The sequence below is a fragment of the Uloborus diversus genome, chromosome 6 (assembly GCF_026930045.1).
Source record: "Uloborus diversus isolate 005 chromosome 6, Udiv.v.3.1, whole genome shotgun sequence".
Classification (NCBI taxonomy): Eukaryota; Metazoa; Arthropoda; class Arachnida; order Araneae; family Uloboridae; genus Uloborus; species Uloborus diversus.
In genome coordinates this window covers 14,630,258-14,649,760 of record NC_072736.1, presented here as the reverse complement: position 1 = coordinate 14,649,760, position 19,503 = coordinate 14,630,258, and the positions used below count along the sequence as shown (strand labels likewise).

The 19,503-nt window shown below is 33.0% G+C and overlaps 2 protein-coding genes across 3 annotated transcripts in view; one reads left to right on the top strand and one right to left on the bottom strand.

Moving 5' to 3' along the window:
* The window catches only part of LOC129225239 (MBT domain-containing protein 1-like), a 48,465-nt gene extending 40,818 nt beyond the window's left edge, over positions 1–7,647 (bottom strand). For both annotated transcript variants that reach the window (XM_054859813.1, XM_054859814.1), the window contains exons 1-2: positions 7,556–7,647; positions 4,097–4,167 (exon numbers count right to left, since the gene is read on the bottom strand). In XM_054859813.1, the coding sequence (XP_054715788.1) occupies positions 4,097–4,167; positions 7,556–7,574 (90 nt within the window). In that variant the 5' untranslated portion in view covers positions 7,575–7,647. The remainder of the gene's footprint in view (positions 1–4,096; positions 4,168–7,555) is intronic.
* A 341-nt stretch (positions 7,648–7,988) lies between these two features.
* Positions 7,989–19,503, top strand: part of LOC129225237 (histone-lysine N-methyltransferase E(z)-like) — a gene marked incomplete in the record, with an annotated part of 16,670 nt that continues 5,155 nt past the window's right edge. The window contains 8 exon segments of the mRNA XM_054859810.1: positions 7,989–8,296; positions 9,740–9,787; positions 9,983–10,121; positions 11,596–11,724; positions 12,552–12,665; positions 15,013–15,310; positions 16,871–16,964; positions 18,702–18,865. Coding sequence (XP_054715785.1) covers positions 9,780–9,787; positions 9,983–10,121; positions 11,596–11,724; positions 12,552–12,665; positions 15,013–15,310; positions 16,871–16,964; positions 18,702–18,865 — 946 coding nt within the window.

Sequence of the window (19,503 nt, the reverse complement as noted above, 5' to 3'; positions counted from 1 at the left end):
GCTCTATTTTTTGAAAAGATAAATCGAGGGCAACTTCAAATAGTCCCGTTCATTTCATTACACTAAGTTCAACAAATATAGCCTATAATAACGTTTTTAAGATTTCGATTCCCGAAAATTTTGGCTGAAGGCCACTCTCTCCCAATTTTTTTCCATCCCCTTGCATCACCAGAGAACGTCTAAAACTGCATTCTTTGGACTAAAAATCCAAAAAATTTCCGGGGGAGAACCCCCCGCACCCCCTCCTCCCAATCAGAAGTGAGGCTTTTTTAAGAGTGCTTTCCAAAAACTTTTTTTTGGCTACGCCACTGGGGGACAGTATGAAGTCGTTGCACCACCTTGAAAAAAATGAAAAGTTCAGGGCTCTGTTGCTCCCCCCCCCTCCTGAATTGAAATTACAAAAGAAAAAGGCGGGAGCTAATCTTGTTTGCATGGGCCCCCTCCAAAATAAAAACATATATACGCCACTGTTACCAGAGCAGTAGAATTCACAGATTTTTGCTATCTTAAGTGTCCAAATTAGAGATCAATTTTCTGTCCTAAAATCTTAAGAAACCCAAGATTAAAAACTGGTGAAAAATATTAATTTTTACTGATGGCATTCGCTTAAATCAATTTGGATGCAACTGGATTGACATTTTTGAGTGGGAGTGGCAAGAAGACGAATTTACAAGTCTCATATACTGAAAACAAAAGATAACAAAGGTTGAAAATAATGATCAGAGCAAAACTTTTCTAGTCAAAGGAACATAATCACATAAAATATTAAAACGATCGAGTTTTTTAAAGACAAATGCAATCGGATTTTGAAATGAGCAAAAAATTGAGACTAAGCCAAAAAATCGTAAAAACAAGCTTTAAATGCATAAACTTGTTTATATTCCTTTAAAACTGCCAAATATGCTAAAGGAACTGCAACATTAAATGCAAATTTGCAGTTTTGGCGCAAGTTTGTCCGATTTTGGCGCAGAAAAGCCTATTTGGCGGTCTTTTGGAGCTGTTTGGCACAGGATCGGCGATTGACGCAGTTTGACACAGCTGGCACATCCCAACACTTATAATAATTGACGATTATTTTTAAATTAGAACCTAAAACAAAGGGGACCCCCTCCCCTATTTGCGTTAACAGAACAATCTGCTCGTTATGATTTGTTTTCTTTCTTTTCAGAATGTTTATTTTCAATTTGCGTGATTTCGAAAACTAGATATTTTGTGATGTTAAAGACGACAGATTTTGAAGAACCTTCTGGATTCACACATTCAGATTGGTAAAATTATAAAAATCCTTTAACCGTAAAAACTGACGAACTTTCATAAAAATTACAAAAATCTGCAGGTAATAGGGCCGGATTTGCCTACAAGATAAACAAGCTATAGCTTAGGGCCACTGCTTTGAAGTAGGTCCATAACTCGCAAAAATTTGCATGATTTGTTCCTTAAAAAATGGAAAGTGCTCAAAAAAACTAATTTCATCTTCAAGTGCTAGAAAACCTTGAATATTTGGAAAAGTGTGGCTAGAAACCTTAGATTTTAAATTTCTAACAAATGGTAGGGGGAAAAATGCCAAAATATGTCAAACCTTAACTCCTTGCTACATCGTGCATCAAAAGTGTAAAAATCATGGTTCTTACGCTTGTAACATATTACTTGAAATAAATTTTTGTGACTCATATGTTTCATATCTTGCTATTTATTTAATCCCGAATGCAGTATTTTGGAATTTCTTTTGTATTGATTGCTTTTATCTTGCTTCTACTGCACATTGTTAATCCGTTTAGCCCGGAAAAAATGATACACTACCTCTATTCCTTTTCGTTTTCTGCACTGCTTATAATTTTTAAAAAAAAGGTTGTTGTAATGAGAGAATTCTGTAGTTTATTTTTTCTTTTAAACTTAAAATAGCTGTTTTTTTGTAAAGTTTGAATAATACTGTACAACTGTATAATGTAGTACTTAATTTCAGAGACTGGAAAGTGCAAATGAGGTGCCTTAAATTATTAAATGTTCTAAAATCCTTAAAAAGAATTGGCGCAGTATAACCTTAGGGCCTCTTGTGCCAAAACACCCGATCTAACCAACCAAATCTTGAAAATAATTAGACAAGTCTTTGAAACTCCTAAGCAAAGTGTGCTTCGATTTTATTTCTTATCAAGTGTATAAATTATGAATTGTTCTAATAAGTAGTAAGTTACTCTCATGTTACATATTTTCTAAACCTGTACAACATTTCTTTTAAAGTATTAACTTACATCACAAAGCACATTTAAATCATAAAACTTTAAAAAAAAAAAAAAAAATGTCTTTTTTTCCCCGACATTTTTGTCTCTCCAATTAACCCTTATAAGGCTTCAAAATGAAGAATTTTATATCCATTTTACAAAATTTCCTCCGAGGGAGAAACCCCCGGACCCCCTAAAATTGGAGATATTCTTTATCTCACTTAAAAGGGAGCCCTGCGTCACTCTCTTGATACCAGTCACCTCTCTTAAGGTCATTTCAAAAAGGACAGTATGAAAACACACATTAATGAAAACGATACACAACAAAAAAAGAGTAAAAGCATGGCCTTATGCATCGCAGGAAAACAGACCAAAAACATGGGTGAGGGGGGCAATTTAAAATGCTGCTTAAAAAAATCCTGCCCCCCCCCCCCCCCAGGAACTCACTCCTAAATCCGCCTATGTTAACAACTAATCCTAAAAGCACTCTTAAGCTGAAAATATTCAACAATTACTTAGTGTTGTTCAGATATAATCAGTGTCTTGAGGCATCAGTCAAAAAGTCAAGAAAGAGAGCTCAGGGCATCCTGTTCCAAAATCAGCGTAATATATATAGTATACAAGGGTCTGGCCAGAGGAAATTTAGGTCCTTTTAAGGACCCTTTACAAAAATCTAATTAGTTAAAAAGGACCCTTCACAAAGTTCTAATTAGTTAAAAAGGACCCTTCACAAAATTCTAATTAGTTAAAAAGGACCCTTCACAAAATTCTAATTAGTTAAAAAGGACCCTTCAAAAAATTCTGATTAGCCAAAAGAACCCTTCACAAAATTTTGATTGAACTAATTTGTTAATAAATGAGTACGCAAACCAGAAATCTAATCTATATTGATGAATAAGTTTTGGTTAAACATTTTGAAATTTCACAAAAAGAATTGATTTTTCTCAATTTTTTTTTTTAATTCACAAAAATAGGACCCTGTAAAAAATCCTAGACAGACCCCTGGTATAGGACTCCAAATCTGAAATGCTATGGACCGCAACTTTTCTGGATTTCAGAATTTTCTGAATTTTGGATTCTGACTCAAAGAATAGTAAAAACTCTCCAGTCGTGCGGCATTTGTCACATTTTTTGGGGGGTTCGCTAATGTTGCACTAAATTTCTTTTATTTTTTGATCAATCTGAATGAGAGTATACTTCATAATGCTAAAACAAAAGTAGGAGACAATTTGCAGGGATGAAAAGTTCGAAGATGTTTTTTATTATTATGCCATGTACCCATCAATACAATTAATAAATCATCTTTTATGAAAGTTAACTTTGTACTACTTATGAGAAGAAAAAAAGAAGTATCGTTAACCAAAAGTGGATGTTAAAAGATGACTACTCAATTACAGTAAAATGCTTATTTAAGCATAACACATAGCAGCAAAAAATCTTTTTAAAAAAAGGCTCAACTGAAAGTAAAATTTTCAACAGGCAATTACCAAACGTGTACAATTTTAAGCTTTTAAAATGGAAAAAAAAGTTAAAAAAAAAAGATTTTTTTTTCAAATAAAAAAATAACAATAAATAATCCAGGTCTTCAGGATTTCGGGATTCTGTAATCAAGTTCTCAGAATGCGCCTCTCTTAAGCATATAGGAATTATTAAACGAAAACATACTGCTCTCATCATCAAGAATATTTGTCACAAGATGACAGTCAAGGTGAAAGAATAATATCACAAAATTTAGCAGAGTGCATGAATAGCAAATGAAGTGGGGCATGTGATCTTTCCTTCGATCTGACCCTGTTTCAATCCTAGTTCTAGCTTAGTGCTGGTTCTCTGAATGAATTTAGGCACCAATGGGAAATTTAGTTTAAAAAACAACTTACATGTTTGAAGCAGGAAACAGGAGCCGCATAAAAGTTTGGTCTCTTGAGAAATGATTGCCATTCAAATGAACCTTGAAAGTAAAAAAATATTTCAGATAAACAATAGAATTCATATAGAAAAATGATTGTTTAATTTTAAAATCAGACTTAAACCTTTTAAGTACGTTTGATTAAATTAAGTACAGTTGTAATGATCCTATTTTGCTCCAGAAGAGTTTTTAGGTGTACTCAAGTGCGGATCAGCGTAAGCCACATCACACACTAAGGTACCCTGTTTGTAGTTGGATGGGGCTTGGAAAACAGCTCTGAGTTTTTGATCCAAACCAGAAGCTAAGCGATCCCTGGTCCAGCATCCCCCAGAAGTATTGATTCTCTTGGAAGACTTTGTGGCCACCACATATTTAACGTACCCCAATCACCATTAACTAACACGGAAAATCATTAATTGACTGGGATTGAACCCGGGACCTTTTGACTACGAGTACGATGCCCTACCAATCAGGCCACCACGGCCCAGCCTAAGCAACGGCAGTGAAAGCAGCTCACCAGGAAGATAGACCCTCCTGGTCAGGTCCCTCATTTCAAAGTTTTCCAGCAAAAGTTATAAACTCAATAAACTTAAAAGGAGGGGAAAACACCGAAATACATAATTTCATTATGTTTAAAAAATCCACTAGGGAGGGGGGGGGGGTCATTTGACCTCCCTGCCCAATTGTCCAAATGATGTGCTTCAGCCCTTGGCTCTACTCATATTTCTTTCTATTTGACGGTATGAAACAGAAGAAACACTCCTAAAGAGTTGTATAGTTATACAAAATTAAGAAATAATAACTATTAAATCCATTTAAAATGAATTATATGTAAAGGAGTGGCATGAAGGCCACTAAAATTTATGCTGAGGATCACAAGTTGAGTTTTAATGTATCAAAGTCAGTCACCGGCTTCTTCACAACAAACTGGCAGCTATAAAAACTATCAGCCCAAAATTATGATGGAGGGAAAATCCCTACATTACTAAAAACACCCTAAGTATCTGGGTTACACTCTTGATCCAGAGATTCTGAGCAACAAACATATTGACTCCCTGGTAAAAAAAGGCGGGAAGAGACTGGACCTATTGAAGTATATTACCGGTAGGGATTGGGGTGCAGATTCTAACACTCTCAAATTAACCTACAGGTCCTTAATTAGACCTATTTTGGAATATGGTACTCAAGTTTATTTCAGCGCATCTCCTACTAATCTGGATAAACTTGAACGAGTTCAGTTGAGCGCTGCTCGAATTATCACTTATGAGACATAGCTGTCCCACGGAGCTAGTTTTAATCGAAAGCGATATTCAGCCTCTAAGACTGAGAAGAAGCATGGTACTTGCAAAATACTTCCACAAGCTTTACAAGTTATGATGATTTAAACTGCACAGCTGCATATTTTTGTAACTGAACAATAGGCAGAGACTTAAGAGAGATAGCCCTTTCTCTCATATTCATTCAATGAACCTTTTGAACCAGGATGTTGAAGGGCACTCCTTAAAGTCAATCATTAATCCCTTGGAGGGATTACCTAGAGTCCACTTTAGACCTGAACTTGGAATGCATGTTAATAAAAACAAAGACTTGCCTGAATATCTACGCCAACTTGCTCTTGAGATCATCAATGAAATTCCAGCCTCTGCTATTCAAATTTATACTGATGGCAGCAGAAATGAACGAAATTCTTGTGGTAGCGGCATCCTGATAAAGGCTCCTGATTTTACAAATAAAATTAGGATTAGGAATCCTGATTTCTGCTCTGTAATCAGATTGGAGCTAATTGCTATTCATGTGGTTCTTACAGCCATCATTCCTGTAACTTCTTCTACAGACATTTAGATTATCAGATAGCTGCAGTGCCATCCAGCACTTAAGTAACTGGTCAGGAGTTGGTGATGAGACCTCTGTCTCAATCCTTTCTTCTCTTAAAGAGCTTACCCAACGGCATGAGATATTCTTTCAATTGGATCCCATCTCATATTGATATATATGGCAATGAAATTGCAGATACTTTGGCCAAAGAAAGTGCCTCTGAACAGGGCCGGATTTGGAAGTGTGGAGGCCCCGGGGCAACGAAGGAGTGGAGGCCCCTAATCAGGGTTCGAAAAGATCGTTATATTTTTGAAAATATCCGATACTTTGATATATATCTGAATATTTTGATATATATGTATATATCCGATATTTTCGACCCATGAAAGTTAGGATATTTTGTAAAAATTTTACTGTGGGGGGCCCCTTTGTTGTGGAGGCCCCGGGGCAGTAGCCCCGCCTGCCCTCCCCTAAATCGGGCCCTGACTCTGAAGTGCCAGTGACAAGTAGTACTTCACAGAGATCTGCTCCAAAATAAAAAACTCAAATCAGCACCTGTGGAAGACCCCTCCAACTCAGTCATGGTATAGTAGGCAGGCTTCGGTGGTGCTTTTAACATCAAGGTGGGTAGAGCTACCCAGTCTGCTATTAGTAGATTTGCAAGCGGTCATATCAAGAGCCTTTCTTTTGATAAGGGGGCAAAAATTATATTTGATGTGTCCCAAATGCAACTTACAACAGGCCTCTTTAGAACATCTGTTGAACTGCGCGGGCCTTATCAGGGAGGACATTTATTCTAATCCTCTTCTGGTGTTTGACTTTTTGAAGGTTTTTGGACTCGTGGACCTGGTAAAGCCTAGCGGGTAGATCAGGAGGAATAAGACAACAACAACAAAAATTGAATTATTAGCCTGGTTCAAAGTTATCTTGCCATTTGGGTTAACTTTGAGCATGTCAGAAATGGGGTACAAAATAAGGTGTAAAAAATAAAACTAACAACAATTCTGCAACCTTAATGACAATTTTACTCTCAAAAGGTTCCAATGCCCAGTTCATTGTTCATAACTATCCATAATTTTGATTTGATTCCATAAATTTAAGAACTTTTCAAAAACTATTGGATGTTTTATGTTGTAAGTAAAAAGATTTCCACTACCCCTCTCATAACTGAGCTCCAATTTTTTTACTGATAGCAGAAGTTTCAGGAAGAAAAAAAGAATCCTACAGTCATACCTATTGTCCTCTGAGTCATGGGGGCAATAGAACCCAAGGAACATTATATTTAGTTTCCTCAAAGAACATTCAAATTTTTAAAAATCGGAGCCTTTCAGGTCCACGGAAGAATTTCATGTATGTGAACATCGAAAAAATTAGATAATCCGGTTTGTGTAACATCCGTGGCTCATCTATTTAAAGCTGACTATGGAGTTTAGAGAAAGAGATTTTAAAAGTAGGGAAACGGAAACCCATAAATCTCAAACATATACCTTTTTAAAAAAAATCGCATTTTACTGCATAATAAGATAAAGCAAATGTAAAACAAGTTTTAAGCAAATGATTTCGATTTTGTTTCTTATTACAATACATAATAAACGATTTAATAAAACACATCTACCTTCACTTGATTTACCCATTTGATATCGATTTACTAAAACTAATTAAAAGCAGAGCACAATTTTTTTTTTTAATGAGTCTTAAGCAAAAAGTAGATGGAAGAATCCAAACATTAAAATGAAAATATAATGCCTAAGCCCTGTGAGAAAATGAAAGTAAACACATTTGACAACTGCCAACTTTACTTTTATTAAGTTTAAAAGTAATTCTATTTACAATTTCAAAGGTATTTATGCGACAAAAGCTAGCTAAAATGTGGTCCTTTTGCTAATAAAATTTTCCTTTATGTTTCATAAAGTCATTTAAACAAGATATTTAAAATTTCTTACGACGGATAAGTTTTGAACAAGCAAGTGTACTCTTCAACTCGCTTTCGGCCGATTATTTTTCAATTTTCATGTTTTTTTTATTTTTTTTGAAAATTTTATCTTCATTGTCATGTTTATAGTACCTAAAGAATTTAATTACTCATTTTATTTATAGTTTTTTGTTAACAAAACATGTTGTTGACAATAAATCATAAATGAGCTTTTTCAACCTTAATTTCTGTATAGCTGCTTTAAACGTTCAAAATTTCGCTTCCCTTTGTACTCGATATCACAACAATTAAAATTCGATTCATTCGCGTTTACAAATCAAACGCTACATGAAAATATTTACATGTTATCGAAATGCTTCATTATTATTGAAACGGGCTACCGTCGTTCCTAGAACTATTGTAATATACCTTTTTTCTAGAACTGTAAGTTTTGTTCAAATATTGCACTTCAAATGTTTTTAGCAATGATAAGCCAGTTATATTGTGTTTTGTCGTAGTGTCTTAAATCTATGGTATTTTAGTGCATAATATGTTAAACTTGCCCAATGCTCGAGCTACAACTATTTGAGATAAATGTAAAATCAATGTTTTAAACACTGCACATCTGCATATTTATAATTTTTATAAGGGGCTGTCCATAATACTAATTGTTCATTTGTAGCTACTGGAGGTATACTTTCTTCTAGAAGAAGTGAAAAATTTTCTGAATAGACAAACTTGAAATTGTGTAAAATATACATCGAATTATGAATAATGGTTTATTTCTTGAGCTGGTTTGTGATAATTATTCTGAGAAAACCAACAAAATCATTAATTTTTTATAAACACTGACCTTCTGAAAAAGATTAACCCACATACAGTTGCAGAATATGTACGATATGGCAGTAAATTAAATAGTAATGGCAAAAATAGTCATGCTACGGGCTCTACATAATTGTCCAAAATACTGTGAACTGACCCTTTTACACTTCCACCCCAAGTTTTACATGTTTTAAAATCCGATTGCATCCGTCTTTGTAAAACTCCTCTACTTTAGTTTACAACGCAATTATATCACTTAGACATTCCTAATTTAGTATTTATCATTATAATCAATGTTTTTTATATTTTCTATCATGGTAGCAGCCAACAAGTTCTCACAAAAAATTGCTAATGGCCCAGTCTGAGCCATGTCACCCCTCCCTTCTTCTGATACCTGAGTATGCATAAATTTCAAACTTTCAGTTTTCACAAAAAAAAAAAAAAAAAAAAAAAAAACAGACCTTGTTAAAAAAAAAAAAAAAATCTTGAACAGATCCCCTGGATTTAGTTCTAGAAACTGAATTTTAGACTTCCCTTGGTTACTTCAAAGGAAAGTTCAAGGGACTAAACCCTAGATTTTTTTTTTTTACATTCTAGTCTTAAAAAATGCATATTTACAAATCTTTCCTAATGAAAGAGTGATGGCTGACAGGGTTATCTTCCTAACAAAGTTTTGAAATTAGTCTTAATAATATAAACTTAAAACTAAAGCCATCTTTGAAGTTAGGGGAAAAAAAAGTGTGTTTGGGGGAAGGAGGGTTTCACCTGTGGAAAATTTTCAAAACTTAAGTCTTAAAATTGTATTTTTAAGCTGTTAGTGATTTTAGTGTTTAGGTGATCTAGCAATATTTTGAAGTTAAAAGAAGCGTTAAAGCTGTCTTTGATGTTGAAAAAAAGTGGGATGTTCACCCCTCTCCTCTTTTTTCCAGTTGCTGCCACTTATTACCCAGTAAACAAACACCAAACTTGCTCTTTATGTGTTGTGTTTTGAAATCTGCTAAATTTTCTGGATTTTTTTTTTTTAATGAGAGTCTAACAATCTTTTTCCTTTTTCTTTCCTTACAGGGCTAAAGTTTGAAATTTGACAATAGAAATAGATTCAAAAATGTTAAGGTAAGGTTGCAGAGATATTTGTATAATGCCAAATTTTATAGTTTTGAAGGAAAAAAGTTCTAAGTACTTTTTTGTAACTCTTAATTTATAGTACTTCATATTTCCTGGATTATTTTATTTATGGTTTTAGTATGTTACATATATATTTTTCCAACACCTAGAGTAAATGATTTTTCAAATCAATTTTTTGTTCAGCTCTAGATTATCAACACCTCGCTATGAGAAACTGAACAAAGAAGTTCAGAAAGTGCCCGGTGAATGGAAGAAGAAAGTGAAATCGGAATATATGAAATTAAGACAACTGAAGAGATTTAGAAGAAATGATGAAATCAAAGTATGTTGTTTAAGTTTTGAAATAAAAAAAAATTGAAAGTTCGGATTTTTTTTCTTTTGAATTTAAGAAAAAAAGTTTTGGGTCATCCAAATTAATTTTGGGATTCCAAAATCAGGCTTTCATGCCATATTACTTGAAATTTTAGAAACTATATTTTTGAGCATTTCTAATGAAGAATATTTCTGCTTTTGTTTATTGTATGTAACCCTTAAAAAAATTTTTTGCCACCTAATACTTGACAATTTTTGTCAGACTCAATTTATAATCAAAGATAAAATGTAAAGCATTTTCAAGAAGTTGTTTATTTTCGAAGATTTCGTTTATGAAGATAATTTGCTTGTTTATGAATGTATTTTGTATAAATACTAGGGGGCTCTGCCCCCTGCTCACTAACGCTCACCAACCCCCGAAGATTGCTTCGCAATCTTATTTGATTCACAAAAATTTAAATCATCAGTTAGAAAGAAACAGGTTAAAAACGCATTATGAACTAGCTCCCTTTGGAACAAAAAGCACCCCTTCCCTGGGTTTCAAAATAATTTGTACCAACTTGCAGAGCCATAAGGGCTAGGAGGCTCCTGAGCATTACAAAACAGCAGCTGTGTACTTTTGAAAAGTTGCTTTCACATTCGTGATCTGTAGTAATATGTTTTGGGCGATTCTCAAGAAAATGTCCCATGCATAACACTAAGTTTTTTATTTTACCAACTAACCAAAGTATTCAAAAAATAATGCTGTTGGAGAATAATACATCTTTAATATACTATCAAAGTATAACAGTTAATCCCATATTTAATTAAGAGTTACTTGAATAAAATAAAAAACTTAGCGTTACGCACAGGACATTTTTTTGAGAATCGCCCTTTTGCTCTCAATTCCTTCACTTTTTACTGACAGGTTTAATGAAGAAAGTAATGCCTAAATTTTTGCTAAGCCTAAAAAAGTGCAAGCTGAAAATGCAAATAACTCCCGCTGTATTTAAGATAGAGCATTAAACAAATTGCGTAGAATGAGGAAAATTCTACCCTTTCCAATGATGTATAATATTAATATGTGTAAGCAATTTTTCACCCCTTTAAATAGGCAATAATAAGAAACTTTAGCTTAAAAATTTAATTACAAAAAACTAATTCTAATTTCAAAAAACAAAACCCCAGGTGCAAACCACCGGGACTCGGAAGTAATTTTGTACAAAATTTCAAAACTGTAGGTGCTATGGGATTTCCTGGGTGCAGATCTGCCAGACTTCTTTTCAAACTTTTCTTTGACCTTACTTTTTTTAAATTTAAAGAGATAATTTCAATAAGGTAGTTGTTTATGCTAAGAAAAATTTATTTGCAGCATTCTTAAATTTACTTATAAACTGCTATAATTTTAATATTTTCTCTTGTGTTTAAATTTATCAATTTCATGTTGTTATTAATATTTCTACCAGTGATATTCTTTGAATAAAGTCATTTTTAAAATTTTTCAGTCTGCTTACTTGGCAAACAGGAGATACATATCAGAAAAAGTTGTTCTTATGGAAAACTATTATCAAGAAACAAATGCTATTTCCATGTTCCCTACCGATTTGCCAGATCATCACCCTGTTATGAAAAAGGTAAATGTTCAAAAAATATTGCTTTATATATGTCATCTTAACTCTGCAACCTAAAGAAAAAAGAAGGAAAACAAGTTAAAACGTGTTCAAATCATAAAAGATATGGAAAGTGGAAAATTGAAAAATTCATACCTGTGCAACTTAAGGAATGATGTAAAAAAAATGAATAACAGCTTTGCTATTGAGGTTTGTTAGTTTAGTTACTTGCAAAGCCAATTGCTATCGTATATGCATTTATTTTTCTTAAAAACGTAATTTTAAAATTAATCTTGAAAAATGTACTGAAGGATATGTTTAATAAAAGGTTAAAATATTTTTTGTTTAAACGACTATTGCTCTTTCATTGTTGAGAATTGGCAAAAAACACATATCAGATGAAAAATTTGATTATAGACGAGGATTTGGAATTTGATCACATATTTGGTCAATCACTATTATGAATTGATGGGTTTTTAAGTTTTAAGCTTTGAGTTCCTTTCTTTCTAAAAAGTAGATAGTGTCATGATTCAATTTTAGAGAAATGCAAATATAGCCTGTATGACAATAAAAGCTTTTTTTTTTTTTTGCATGCTTGTGTAGCATTTTATAAAAAAACACTTTCACTTTTTTTGTATTATTTTGCATCCTTTGTGCAGAAATATTCAAAATTCAAATATTTTTAATGCTGAAAAATTTTGCTTTCATTTAAGGGTTTTCATGAGTTTTCTTTTTGTGTGTGTGTTTGTGACTTGTGTGTTATTTATATTTCCTGCATTTTTTACAGGAGGAAAAATTATTACTTGTGTGGCATCAGTTTTGTATTTTCATCATGATATTATTTATTCTAGTGTGAAGTCAAGCAACCTGATAGTGTTATTCAATCAACTCCTCTACGTGTTATGTATGCTGTGACTCCCATTCCTACCATGTATACCTGGGCACCAATTCAGCAAAATTTTATGGTAATAATTCATATAGATATTTTCTACAAAGTATTTAGACTTGTCTTTTTTGGTTATCAGAATGAATCAATCAATAGTGGTTTGTTACATAAGTTATTAAGAACAGTTTATTTTACTATTTGTATAATTATACTTATATTTAACATGGAGACAGTCTTGTTAGTTGGATTATAGATATTTTATGCGCATGAGTGTTATGTAGCATTTTTTGTAATTAACTCTAGTTTAGGTTCCCCCAAATCGAGGAAAACTTGGAATTGTCGGGAAATTTCGTTTTAATCAAGAGTCGGAGGGGGGGGGAACCAATAGTTTAGTTAAAAATCTATAAAAATTTGCAAGCGGACCAGAAAAACATCTTTTGCTTCACAAACTGTTGTAATACTTTGGCTGTCCTGCCGTGGGAAAGTAACGGGCAGTATGTGCCGAAATCAGTTTTTGAGACGTGAAGAAATGTGTTTTGGACTCCTTGCTAGCAATAGTGAAATGTTGGAATTTTACGTTTCTTCCTTACTTTACTTTCAGCGGAAACCAAATAAGCAGACTTCTAACTATAAAGTTTAAGTACAATAGATGACAAAAATGCAAAAAAGAAAAGTTTGCAGATACTGCCCTTTACCTTCCCACAGCAGTATTATACTCGTGTGAATTAACACAAAATGGGTTCTTAAAAAGGACTTTATAATTTAAAATGGACAGACTAAAAAAATCCTTCACATTAATATTTTTTGAAGCATTAAAAGACGATTACTTAAGTTTTGAAACAAAAATGCTTAATAGATTGTTTTTGTATGCAAGGAAATCAAAAATTTTAATTCATTAAAAAAAGCAGCAAATTTAAAAATTGAGGCTGAAATTTTGTGGAAATTTATCTAGAAGACCTGGAAAATTCAAGAAGTTCAATTTCTGAAAGAGAGTGGGAATTCTGCTTGGTGTGATGAAAAGGAAGTGAAATAAGGTGATTGAACTAAAAAAGAGATGTATGAAGTTAAACTTACTCAGCACGAGTAAATCCCAGCTACAACAACTTGTGCAACTAATATATTGCAATTTTATAATAAGGCTACCAGTAGTGCTCAGTGCAATAAATAATCTGGTAGTTATTTGCAGTTTGAGACTAAAAATTTTAAGTTGATGCCTAAAATTCCAAATCTAGATGCCAAATGTGATGGCTAAAGTTTTGAATTGCATTGAAACTTCTTCATTTCTGACCAGAGGCATGCACAGCAATTTTGGGGCCATTCACAAAAAAGGCAGTGAGAAGCAAAGGGATGTAAGTGCCAAAATTAAAATTTGGAGATAAATGGTAGGTGAACCTATCCTCTGTCTTGGGAGCAAGTGATGGAACTAGTAATCCTGGTGGGTGCTGTTATACAGCATGATTTAGAAAAACTTATCAATGGGAGCCTACCTAGGACCTTATCTTTAAACATGTTTTACTCAAAACTTGAAACTGTTCACTTACATACCTTTGCTTCTATTTATTTTGTTGAAATTTGTAGTAGCAAATGTAAATTGCTGTGCCATTTAAATGGTTTAAGTAGAACAGTTCATCCCTCTTTAAATTGGTACACACATATGCACATTTTGCTAAATTTTAAGAATTTGTGTGGATAAAAATTAATTTGTGATTCAATAATTCAAAAATCGTGGTGTTGTATACATTAAAATTTCAAAAATGGAGTATTCTGGAGATAATTTGTAATTATCGAGCTCGCCACTTTCCAGTTGACAAGTTGGTTGGTTTATTCCATTTTTGCAAGAAGAAAAGTGACTTGCCACATTTGTACCCTAAACCAAGGGTTACCTAACTTTTTTATTTAAGGACCATATTGCAAATTTTTGGAAGTGAGATAGGCCAAAAGGCCAACTACATTTCAGTTCAGATGGTCTAGTTAGTGCAAATCCCCTCCTCTCGTGCACTTACCTTTTTTTCTTTTTTTTTTTTTAAATTAAGCTCTCAATTGTGGTTTTTGAAACTTTCTGGTTTTAGTTTCCTTTAAAAATGCTTAAAAAGAAAAAAAAAAGACATGCAAATAGAAAAAGTTTTTTTTTTTTTTTAGTTTGTAAGCTTCCTGCAGGGCAGAGGAAATCTATTTGGATGTGACCTGCCAGTCAAAGATTGGAGACCCTTGCCCTAAACTATCCACCTTAACTTTTAAAAGGCTAATGGATTTTAATTTTCGAAGAAAAAAAGAGTTAAATATCTCTTAGCCTAATCATTAAAAGTTGTCCTTGGGGCATTGGTGAGAGTGAGCTCATCTGCCATTCATAATCTGGAATAAATGAATAAAAGATGCAGCTGTGAATACAATTTAGCTCCTGTAACAAATGACTCTTTCTTACTCAGGTTGAAGATGAAACTGTATTGCACAACATTCCATACATGGGTGATGAAGTGCTGGATCAAGATGGATCATTCATTGAGGAGTTGTTGAAGAATTATGATGGAAAGGTTCATGGTGACAGGGAGTGTGGGTTCATAAATGACGATATCTTTGTTGATTTAGTTCAGACGTTGTCCAGCCAGGTGGATTCGAAAGCCATAAAAATTGACACAGAGGAGAATAGTGAAAAGAATTCTCCAAAGACCAACAAGAAATGTGGGCGTACCTATCCTCCTAACTCGCCAGCTGCTGCTCACCATGGTATTTACTTCTCTGTATTTAGTATGGATTTTATTGTTCCTTTATATCTGTTTTTGCTTATAATTTAAAGTTAAATGAATGTTGTTTCAAGTGGGCTTGCTAGACATCCCGGTTTTCAGACAAAATCCTGGTGTCAAAATCCAGTTTACTTCAGGTCCTGGAGAAAGATAAATTTGATTAGATGACCAAAAAAGTCTAAAAATAATTATTTATGAAGGATTATTTTAGATTATTACTTCGTCATTTGAAACATAGACTTGTAAAATTAATATTGAATCAGCTTGTGAAAATTTTTACAACATCATTAAAACCAAAAAAATGTCTTTTTAAAAAAAGTCTTAGCGAATGAAAAATACGTGTAAATATTGTTCAAGTTTTGATTAATCATTCAAAGTATTTCTTCTTACTAAAGCCACTAATAAATATTTACATGCAAGAAATAAAATGTTTAATCTATCTGCTTGTGGGATTTATTATTACCCCGGGTTTAGGCCTATAATTAGGATTTATTCATAGCATTGAGAATGAACTAACCTCTAAAACACGCCTAAAACTAGTCAGGGGTATGTTTCCTTCAGGGGTGTTTGTGATCCGAAACTTACAAAAAGTTCGGACTGACAACCCATTCTGAAGCTGAAAAATTACAGGATGGTGCAGATAAGCTGGGTGGGTTTCTTAAATCCACCAAATCATCAATTTTGAAGATATCTGGGTAAAAAAAAATTTAATGTGCCAGTCACAATGGAAATTTATTGAGGAAAACAAATTTTGTTAATTATGAAAGATTATGTCTATTTAAAGTCTTCCTTCCAAAATTATTTTGTTTTTACAAAATTGTTTGATTTTCCACAAAAAACGGACCCTGTGAAAAACCCTGGACAGACCCCTGAGTTGTGTCATGCAATGTAGTTTTTGAGTTAACAAATTAAAAAAGATTATTGGTAAAAGCAACTTCACAGATTCAAAATGCAACAACTATTCCTCTGAGGAGACTATTTAGGTGACTATTTTTTAAATTTCAGGCTACTAAAAGAACTATTTTCAAGTAAAATTTTGATGGCAAGCCTACATAAATCTTGACTTGTATTCATTAGCATTCTAGAATTAGCAAAATGTCTGAAATTAGTGAGCGGTCGTAAGTAGCATGATAAGTAAATCTTATCACGCTACTTCAACCTAAGCAATTTTTCTTTCTTCAAAACGTTTTCTTATGTTTGGTGCAACATGCATATATAATCCTTTTACATATTTTCTCAATCAAATAAAAGCAAGATCAAGTGTTATTTTTGATGTTGTTACGACAAAAGCATTCAGTGCTTTGGTTATACGAATGATACAAAGGCATTAGATGCTTTTGCGGTATGTTCTTAGCTCACATGTTCTAGATTACAAAAGGGACTCCTTGTAATCCTAAAACACATGTATGCAATAAGTTGCAATATTTGTGCTTTGTTAACTTTTGTTTCTCCAAAATAGCTTTATTTCTTTTTCCGGTTTTCAAAAAGTGCACTGATCATGAATTGTTAGAGAACTGATGAAAGTATTTTTTTTCCTTTCCAGATAAACCCCCTATTCCTGAGCAGTATGACATAATTTTTGCAGCTATTTCAGCTGTATTTCCTGACAAAGGTGCACCTGAACAATTAAAGCAAAGGTTAGTTTCTTTTTTTCATTGTTACCAAAAATAACGGTACTTTTCCGTTCAAGGTTTCTCACTTGGTTTGGCAACCTGTTTACTTTCTACCTTGCTGACAATAGAAACATTGCTCAAAGCATTTGGCGATATCTACAACTAAATGTCAACCCTAGTATTGCTAAATTAAAGTTATTGAATGTTGCCAATTACAAAGTGTTTAGATTGCAGTAGCAATAAATAAATTAAAATCGCCAAAAAAAAATATAAATAAATAAATAAATAAAATAAAAAAATGCTCCGAGTGGCATAGCTTTAACTGCAAAAATACAATAATATGCTATGAAAGTTGTACTCTACTATCAGAGAACTGATTAACTGGTGACTCGGACTGTACTTTTGCCTCCTTTAAAAGGGGACACAAAAGTTGGACAACATGTTGACCAAACATTTAGAATTTTCTGAGTTAGTTTCAATTCAACATTTAGTGTTTTAGATTTTGACTTCTCCATATCAACCAGAGGTTGCTATTACACTAGTCAACACCAGAAATACATCCGGCTCGAAAATAGCTATTTCCAAAGTATTTTGCCTCGCTAAACACGAAAATCACCATAAAGATTTAAGATAAGCTCTAGTTTTCAAGATGCAGGACCCACTTGGATAGTGAATTCTCACTAATGCTCTTTTTTCCTGGCAGATAGAGACACCCCCATGAGACTGACTGTCCTCTAAACTTCAACCCTAGGTTGGAATAGAAAATCTCACTGCATGAAAGCTGAAATGTACTACAAGAAATTTCAATTGTGGGAAGAGAAATGCCCAAAATGAGCCAAATTTTGGAGTTTTAGGTAGATCCACCCATTTCTGCTCCCACCCATGCTCGTTCTGCTGGGAATAATGAAGAATTTCATGAAAGCTGTGAACAAAGACAATTTCCCAATACCTTAGAGGGAAATTTCCAAGATATATTGAAGCTAAGGTTAAGGGGAGAATTTTTAACTGCCCTTCAAATACGCGCAATTCAAATCCGTGTTTCTGAAAGAAAAAAAAAATACGAGGGCAGAAAGAAAACACACTGGAAGCCTTTATGGGTATAGTACAAGTATTTCTAAGCTATAGAGACGAGAACTAAAAATAGATGGTCAAACAATCCCTGCGGATATTCTGTGACCATTGATGATGGTGATTCTGAAACTCTATTGTACTTATTGTACACTTCTTTCAGGATATTTTATTTAAAAAATAAAGCTATGAGCAGTGGGCATAAGGAAATGTTTCACTAATATATATTTACAATGGAATGCAGATATCAGGGTGATTGAACTGAGTTAATGCTCACCAAATGCTGCTGAACTATTACAAGAGACGGTCCTTCTTTGACATACAAAAGCAATCGAAATTGAAGCGTTTACAGCAATAGGCCAAAAGCAACAACTGCTTTCCAAAAAATAAGATTGTTTATTAAAACAGTACAAATTTAATAACATTTATTACGCAGGATTTTTTTCCCCCTTTTTAACATTACCTTTAAATCAATGTGTGGTTGCTGTGTATCTTTCTCCAGTGGGCTTTTATGCATCTTGAAAACAAGAGCTAATAAAAAAAAATCTAATACCATATTTGTTTTTCTCGACCCAAAATAAGTAGGAATTGACTATTTAAAACCATGATGCAGATAAAAAGTTCTTTTTTGTTGACTAGTTTTATTGGCACCCAAGTTAATTTATAGTTTTTTTTTTTTTTTTTTTTTGTCAGGTACCGTGAATTGGTTGATAAAAAAGAACCAATTATTTCTCTTCCTGAATGTACACCTAATATGGATGGACCTGGTGCCCAGTCTGTGGCTAGGGAACAAAGCATGCACTCTTTTCATACATTGTTCTGCAGAAGATGCTTCAAATACGATTGTTTTCTTCATCGTGAGTATTGATTTTTGAGTTTTGATCATTTGAAAGTTTTTGTTGAAAAGGTATAAGTCAACTTACAAATATTGTTGATTTTTAAAAAAAAGTGATTCATTTGCTTTGTTGTTACCTTTAAGCAATTTTTACAACTAATGCAGAGATGAGTATTCATCCTTTTGGCTTCTATCTTTAATTTTGTGAGTTAGAATCATCAATTGGTTAAAATTTTATTTTAAATTTTCTGATTTTTTTTTTTTTTTTTTTTTTTTTTTTTGAAATTTGTAATGAATATTGAAATATAAAAGGTATTTGTCATGCTTGTGATTTTTCTGCTAATTTGCAGCAATCAGAGTTTAATGGCTTGATGTATAGTCAAAACATTAAAAAATTGCAGTTGAAAAACAAAAATTGAATCTATTTTCTGAATAAAAAAGGAAAAAAAGAAGATTGATTTGAAATCAAAGCAATGTAAAGAAAATAATTTTGTATAGTTTTTCTTTGTGTGTTTTAAATGGAAAAAAAAAAAGAGTGAAATTATTTATTTTATTGTTTAAATAGCGAAAGGGGGAGGGGATTCTGTACTAACTGTTAAGTTACTGATTCATCTGAGCAATTAATTTAACACAGCAGATTGCTGACAGAACAAGTAATCT